General features: G+C 38.3%; 1 protein-coding gene across 1 annotated transcript; it reads left to right on the top strand.

Moving 5' to 3' along the window:
- Window positions 1-469: 469 nt before the first annotated feature.
- On the top strand, window positions 470-7,408 carry LOC129105216 (protein transport protein Sec61 subunit alpha). Its single transcript, XM_054616110.1, has 12 exons — window positions 470-578; window positions 1,229-1,296; window positions 1,388-1,453; window positions 2,650-2,728; window positions 2,817-2,948; window positions 3,044-3,153; window positions 3,591-3,744; window positions 3,856-4,016; window positions 4,146-4,343; window positions 4,718-4,909; window positions 5,004-5,080; window positions 6,267-7,408. Exons 1-12 carry the CDS (start codon window positions 572-574, stop codon window positions 6,451-6,453), a joined length of 1,431 nt encoding a protein of 476 aa, XP_054472085.1. The 5' UTR covers window positions 470-571; the 3' UTR covers window positions 6,454-7,408.
- Window positions 7,409-8,383: the final 975 nt, after the last annotated feature.

Genomic DNA, 8,383 nt, shown 5'->3' with positions numbered 1-8,383 from the left:
TGCAAATGTAGGAATACTGTGTAAAAATGATGATACAGTCCCTGCATTCAAAGTAAAGAATTAAGTATTAGTATTAAGTATTATTAGTAAAGAAACATTCATTTTTCAAATCAACACTTGAAATGATAATTTGCACTTGTAAATGAAAAGGTAGTACATGTAAACCATACTACATTTAATTTGTATCTCTTTACTTTAGATTTCATTAAACACATTTCTTTTTCTTTTTACAAAATGTACCGAAACACTGGCAATAAATATGAAACAAAATTGAAATAATACCCTCTAAACTAATAATAAATCTGGTATGAATTGACATCAAACGATTGACTACGTGTTCTATACCCTTGTGTGGGTTTTCGAAATAAAAGTAGCATGTTTTCCGTCCGACTGTGGAGGCTGGTTCTTTAAATCGTTGTTCTGCGTGTCGGTAGTGGTGACGTGTCTCTTGAGTTTCTCCTCCTCCTCCTCCTCCTCCTCTTCCTCCTCCCGGTGGCTCAGTCGGTAGTGAGCTTTAGTCTGCTTTAGATTTACACAGTAAAGGAGCACGTAGGAGGACAGTCGGGACATCATGGGCAGTGAGTATGACTTTGACACACGACTTGTAACAGACTGTTACCTTTATTCTGAGCAGCAACACCCTGAATATACAGTTTATACTGTTTTGTTCAACTTAGCTCAGTAAGCTAACGGTGTTAGCGCTGGCACTGGTAGCAGGCTAGCTAACGCTGCTAATAGCCTGCTAGCTGCCAGCTGCTTTTGTACCATTGAAATACTTTTTTGATGGGAAATTGTTGGTGGATTAAAACAAAACAGAAGGGCAGTGTTTTTTTAAGATGGATCTGCTGCTTGGATTGGTGTTTTAGACGCGTAGTGGTGTTTTTTTTTGTTGGCTAGGAACATCTTCCTAGCTAGCCTGCTAGCCACTCATTCAAAGACATTGACAGTCTAGTGATGACGACGCTTAACTCCACCGGTGTTATCTTCAGCCTGCCGTTCATACATCATCTGTGCTAGCGCTATTAACGAAACACAAAGCCATGATATTGATGTTTTGAAACATAGCTAGAAACAAAGTGATACAAAATCCCCCATTCTTAATAAATCAGTTTGGTATGCGTTAGGTTATTGTGATTTCAAGTCCGCCCACCATTCTTTGCCACGTCCCACTGGTGACCAGCTATTACAACCGTGTAACTCACATACACTCATGTTTTCTTGTTTTCAGTCAAATTCTTGGAGGTGATAAAGCCATTCTGTGCAGTGCTGCCAGAGATCCAAAAACCCGAAAGAAAGGTCAGTTTTACACTTATTGGTCCATTTGCTTTTTGGCAGTAAAACAGGTATTTGTTATAAATATTCTCATAATTGTATTTTTTCCCAACAGATCCAGTTCAGAGAGAAGGTATTATGGACTGCCATCACTCTCTTCATCTTCCTGGTTTGTTGCCAGGTAAGTCACAATTAACTACTGTCTTAGTTGTTTCTCAGCTAATCGAAATAAATGTGCAAATCCACATGATTTTATTTGTAACATTTAGCAGAAATGTAGAAAATACATGGTACACTACGATCATTTGCACTTACTGACTTTATGTAGGACAATTTGGTCTTTATATCCTAAACAAATTCTTGAATGACCTTCATATAAGGTCTGAGGACAACATTTTGATAATAAAATGAGTACATCTGGTCCCAGTTTGCAGCTTTTCTTTTTGATCCAACACCCTCGTCATAATTAAAAAATGTTATTGGTGTGATTCAGCTTTGTATTTAACGTATGCCAGTTACAATCCCATATAGCCTCTTTTTGAACCACATATTTATAATAATTAATTATTGTTTATTAATTATTTTGTTTGCAATAATAAAATCAATTTGACAACTGCCTATCACAACTAATCATAGCCTTGCAACAAGAGAATGCTTAGTGATTTTAAATTTACACTTTAAAGGTGCTAAATGTAAAATTGAGAGCATAGCTAATGGCTCTCAATGGCCCTAAACATGGCAAAGGCTGAGACAGTTACTATCAGCTAAAAGTTCTAACAGCGTTAACAGTTCAAACAACAGCAACAGTGCTGACAGAGCTAACAGTGTTTACTTGAGGGGGAAGAGGAGGGTGGGCTCTATGCTAATGCACATTGGCGTCTGTTGGGACAGCATTATCAGTGGCGTCTGCAGTAATGTGCAGAGCAGTGAGCTAGCCAGTGGGGCACGTTAACATACACTCAAAGGCACGTTAACAAAGCACAGAAATACTGGGATTACATCACACACACAGAGGGAGAGCAGCTTCATTCTCTGCCCAGGTAACATTACTCCTCTATATCTTTACTTAGCAAATAGTTGTTTGCTGCTATAGTGATGCCCTGCATGTTGAATAGAGAACCTTTTAAAGGGGTTTATCAAATCAATAAAAACTTAAATAAGAAGTCAGGGCGTACTTCAGAACCTGCAGTGAAATTAGCACTGTACCCTGAGTAAATTGTCTATTTAGAAATATGTGTCCTGACAATTGTCAAACTATCCCAACTGGGAATGAAGGGCTTAGAGTTGGACTTGTAGTGTAAGAATTATTTTCAACATTTACAAGTTCATAAAAGCAGTTCAACAAAAATGTAATTCTCTCTTACTGTTTTCCTGCAGATCCCCCTCTTTGGCATCATGTCGTCAGACTCTGCCGATCCATTCTATTGGATGAGAGTGATTCTGGCCTCAAACAGAGGTATTTATCCTGCTAATAACTTGGTTATAGATAAAATGTGTGTCTGCCCCTTTCGCTGGTATATCCTAACTTGAATATCTCCCCACAGGTACCCTGATGGAGCTGGGTATCTCGCCTATCGTCACCTCAGGCCTGATCATGCAGCTGCTTGCTGGAGCTAAGATCATTGAGGTTGGAGACACACCAAAGGACAGAGCGCTCTTTAATGGAGCTCAGAAATGTAAGTAAACTCTTATCACTTGGTGATCTGTGAACATATGGTTGGAATGTATAAGTATGTCTATAGATTGTCTTACCCATCTTTGTGTTTTTCAGTATTTGGAATGATCATCACCATCGGCCAGGCCATCGTATATGTAATGACCGGCATGTATGGAGATCCCTCGGAGATGGGTGCAGGAATCTGTCTGCTCATTATCATTCAGGTGCGAATGGGAATTGTCTTAAATTTGTCATGACCAATTGTGTACTTTGGCTAAAAATATAAAGTCTATCATCAAACTGTTTTTCATTATACACTTGAAATGAAACTATAATGATAGGGCACAAGGAGTGTCTTGCAGAAACGCATCATTATGTCAAGTCATACAATTCAATTATTCATTGGTTATTATTAGAATTACACGACCAACAGGTTTGTTTACATTGATTGAGTTACTCCCAAAGTAAAATATGCTCCAGCGGCACATGCTTTTAAAAAGTTCAGTTAAGGAAACACAAAGGTATAACTTACATGGTCAGAATAAACAGCTTAGACTTGAAGAACTAGAAGAAATGTGAATTCCTTGCAATGTGAAAAAAATTCATATGACTGCCTTGGTGTTTCTCAGCTGACTGTATCTGCGTGTCTGTTCTTCCTCAGCTGTTTGTGGCAGGGCTGATCGTGCTGCTGCTAGATGAGTTGCTCCAAAAGGGTTATGGTCTTGGTTCAGGAATCTCGCTTTTCATTGCTACCAACATTTGTGAGACGATCGTCTGGAAGGCGTTCAGCCCCACGACTGTGAACACAGGAAGAGGTAAGAACCACAGAGTGCTCGTTGATTATGTGATTTGATTGATAAATGTAAATCCTCTGCATTCCACAGGTTTGTGTCTCATACCGTACTTGTGACTTTTTATGATTTTAGGTACCGAGTTTGAGGGAGCAATCATTGCGCTTTTCCATCTGCTGGCCACTCGTACGGACAAAGTGCGTGCTTTGAGAGAGGCTTTCTACAGACAGAACCTGCCCAACCTCATGAACCTCATCGCCACAGTATTCGTCTTTGCTGTAGTGATATACTTTCAGGTGAGTTTCCGGCCTTTCTTAACACACAACCTTTCTCAAAGCTTATTATAGGAACTCATAATGGACACGATAATGAATTGGGGAATGTGAAAAATAATTAATTCCTCACACATTCACCTCCTCTCACAGGGCTTCAGGGTTGATCTGCCCATCAAGTCAGCCCGCTACCGTGGCCAGTACAACACCTACCCCATCAAGCTCTTCTACACCTCCAACATCCCCATCATCCTGCAGTCTGCCTTGGTCTCCAACTTGTATGTTATCTCCCAGATGCTTTCCACACGCTTCAGTGGCAACTTCCTAGTCAATCTGCTTGGTACTTGGTCTGTAAGTATAAACTTCATCAAACATTTCCATTCAATTCGTCAAGCTTTATTCTAAGAACAAGCGTCCGAAAATGACATGCAAACTGTTCATTTTTTTTATAATGAAAGTAATTTACCAAAGTTGCCAGTGCAAATACTTCAGTCCTCAGTAGGAGGGTTGTGTCTGTCTTTGACATTGCACCACTTGCACTTGTCAGTTTAAGAGACAATGAGCAGTCACACATGTTAATAAATGTTTTAATTGATACCTTTGAATGCCTGTATTAGACATGGTGCCACCGAATTGTACTTAAGTATTTTTTCCTTTGTTTGTGTTTGCTAACCCAAGCTGCTAGAACATTTTTTTTAAAGCTTATTCTTCTCTCATGTCTCTAGGATGCAACGTCAGGAGGTCCAGCCCGAGCCTACCCTGTAGGTGGACTCTGTTACTACTTCTCTCCTCCTGAATCCTTCGGTTCTGTTCTTGATGACCCGGTCCATGCCGCCATCTACATTGTCTTCATGCTTGGATCATGTGCCTTTTTCTCCAAGACCTGGATTGAAGTCTCAGGCTCCTCTGCCAAAGATGTAAGTTGTAGCTACTCTCAGGCAGGTGGTGTTATGAGTTTATTTCAAACAGAGTGTTGGTTTTTTTAAAGTTCGGTTCTTCTCTTTCATCCAGGTGGCAAAACAGCTGAAGGAGCAGCAGATGGTGATGAGAGGACACAGAGAAACCTCAATGGTCCACGAACTGAACAGGTAAAATCAAAAACCTTTTCTTTTACAGATCCCTCTTGCTTTTATATTTGCACAAACCATACATTGAACAAGTTTATTAGTTAGAATAGTTATAAGCCCTCATCATGAATTTACATTATCTAGTGTTTCTGTGTCACTGACCCAAAAAATATCTCCCATCTTTTAATCAAAGTAACTCATTCACACCATAATTCAACCATACCTTCCTTTGTTGCCTCGTGTACAACAGTATCACACTCGTCTTAAATATTTTTATACTAATCGTAAAATGTTTGTCAAACTAAATTCAGATCGTCAGGAAAGGGATCGTGAGGGTAGGGCAAAGCTGCTATCAGTTTTTGCGCATTTGAAAGTGTGAGGTATATGAAAAGAAATTCAGCCTTATAAATCCAGACTCTATGTACATACCTCTCTTACAAACTAAGTTTTGGAAAAGCACAAATGTACATAATCAAATGAATTGTGGTTGAATTGCATTTAGCTGCATCAGTTCTAGAGTCTTTGTGACAGTGAGCCAGCATGTAGAATACACTGTCATGACTTTTGGGGACACTTGATTATATATATGTAGCCTAAGGCAGAGTTCAATGCTTCGACCGTCTCCATGGTAATCAACATCCAAATCAGTATTGCAATAAGGGTCTCTTTGAAACACAGCTGTGACGCAGCGGAGGAGTTCAATAGACAAACAGTCTCAACAAAGCAAGATCTTTAATATGTTGGCATAGACTACAGTCTATTTATTTATTAATTTGTTTATAGGCGTACATAGAGATTGATACATTGAGCGACCCTTTAAGTGACGAATTTCTGTAACGTATAGAGTGCGCAAGTAAGATTTTGTGTCCTTGGAAATGCTATTCCACCCAAACAAAGTTTAAATTTACAGTTTGTTAACTTGCTGAAGGCATAGAATGCAATACATATCAATCATCAAGATACTTTAGTAATTTAAAGTATAGTAGCAGTTCAAGAATATGAGTGCCTTTCTTATTTGTAAAGATTTCCTTAATTGACTGCAAACTTGGGTGTGATTGGTCGATATCCAACTCTTCCCTACTTTACAATCCTGATTAATGAATCTGAATATTTACCATTCTAGTCACTTAGCATTTCTGCTAAAGCACTGTGAGGTGAAATTCTGTGTATTTAATATTTATGTTATTCTCCCTGTTTTGTCTTCTAGGTACATTCCTACTGCTGCTGCCTTTGGTGGACTGTGTATCGGTGGTTTATCAGTAATGGCTGACTTTCTCGGAGCCATCGGCTCAGGCACTGGTATCCTGCTGGCCGTCACCATCATCTATCAGTACTTTGAGATCTTTGTGAAAGAACAAAGTGAAGTAGGCAGCATGGGGGCTCTGCTCTTCTAGAAAAGTAAATATCCTCCCACCCTTTACCAACTTTTATTAGGATCACCAACTTTGCATTCATTTTACATCTATGAGAAGCTCCTGCATCGACAAGCTCTCCACTTTCAAGATGACTGAGGAATCTTCAGGAATCTCTGCTTTAATTGGACCTTACGAAGTGGTGGGGCTACACAGCTTGCTGCTCCCACCTTGAATCTTCCAAAGCAACACAAAGACCAACATTTCAGTTGTACTTCATAAGATTTTCTAACTGACTCGAGATTATAGTTTCCCAAAATGAATTTAACGTCTTTCTTTTTTGTATGAGAGGAAGTCTAGCGGGAGTTCGGTCCTTTTTTCAGACTGACAATAGAGTGCTTCAGTATGCAGGCATACTCAAAAACAGATGATTGAGGTCGACTGCCTGCTGTGTGCTGAAATGCACTCAATGTTCTGCTTGGTGTTATCTTAGTTTATACTTTTACTTTCAGCTTTTTTTTTTTTCTTTTTCAACCTGCCAATAATGTTAAGGTGTGGAACAGAAGCTAAACTGTCAAACTCTGAGTCAAGTACTGTCTTTCTCCTGTTTGGGACCTTGTCTTATAGCTGTTATTTGAACAGGGTCTTGTAGGAAGAGAATGTGGAGCTCACATTTGAGTCCACCTGTCGCTGTTTTAATGTATGGCATTCCCAGGGAGCAGCAGTATTAACTCACATGTCACATTCATTTTTGTCTCCCACTTTCTAAGATTTATTTGTTTTTGTTTTTAATTGTCTGCTCTCCGAATACTTGCATTAATTGCTTTTTCCACACCTGAAAAAAAAATTATGATTTTCTGTACATAGGCCATGCATTGAATAACTTTGAATTTGTCCCAAGTGTAAAATACAATCTTTTGAATATGTAAAAAAATTAATGCATTTCAGAACAAACTTATAGAAAAGAAACATTCTCAATAAAACTTTTTTGTGGGAAAAGGCTTAATTTCTTGACTCTTCTACTTGTCTGAGGTGTCCCAGGTGAATTTTAAAGCTGCTATTATGACATCTTTAAGTGTTTGTTAACAAATATTGTACATTAATAATCATATCCTCCTATTAACACTTAGTTTATATTATAAATATCATCCATCATCTGTTTACCATCCTCCACTTCTGAATGCCCACAGGAGGAATTATAGTTTTGACTAAAATAGTAATAAACACTTCTATCTACTTACACCTACATTGAAGTGTGTTTTGTAGGAAGACATAACGTAGCTACCATTAGAGCTGGTTAATTGTTTATTACATATACTGTGATCTACAGTATTAGAATTGTATATGAGTAAATCACCAAAGAGCCATTTGACTGAACAAAATTAGTTTATCCAACTAAGTGATTGATTTTTGGTAAATATCCTAATAAGATGTATAAAGATAAATGTTATTATGGCAACATTACTTTTAACCCAATATCCCAGTTCTAAAATGAAAACATGTAATTAATTATACAAAATATATATATAAGAACCGAACAGGTAGTATTTGTTGCAGCGTTATTGTAAGTAATTCGGTTTATTAAAGTGTACATGTTCAAGTGTCAGAGTAGTGCACATGAAAACAAATACATAAACTGTAGCTAATAGGAAGGAGGACAAATGTCCTTATAGATATCACAGAAATTGGTTGTCATTTCTTGTCATAAGGGTGCTATATTGTATTTTCATAGAGAAAGAATAAAAAACAATCTTATCAAAAAGTTACGGGAGAAAAACTTGCTTGTGAGAAAATCCAAGTACCTCGGTGTTCACTTGAACAATAAACTGGACTGGACTAATCATACAAATGCACTTTATAAAAAGGGTCAGAGCAGACTGTATCTGCTGAGGAGACTGAGGTCCTTTGGAGTGCAGGGAGCACTCCTGAGGACCTTTTTCGACTCTGCGGTGGCATCAGCCATTTTTTATGC

This window comes from Anoplopoma fimbria, chromosome 17, assembly GCF_027596085.1.
Source record: "Anoplopoma fimbria isolate UVic2021 breed Golden Eagle Sablefish chromosome 17, Afim_UVic_2022, whole genome shotgun sequence".
In the NCBI taxonomy this organism is placed as follows: domain Eukaryota; kingdom Metazoa; phylum Chordata; class Actinopteri; order Perciformes; family Anoplopomatidae; genus Anoplopoma; species Anoplopoma fimbria.
Note: the sequence above shows the minus strand (reverse complement) of the source record. Positions and strands in the feature narration are given on the sequence as shown.

Excerpts from the sequence above, each read along its gene's own strand:
- LOC129105216 (XM_054616110.1), top strand. Across the intron at positions 3,154-3,590 it reads GTCTGCTCATTATCATTCAG|CTGTTTGTGGCAGGGCTGAT; the intron begins GTGCGAATGGGA and ends GTTCTTCCTCAG. Across the intron at positions 4,017-4,145 it reads CTGTAGTGATATACTTTCAG|GGCTTCAGGGTTGATCTGCC; the intron begins GTGAGTTTCCGG and ends CTCCTCTCACAG.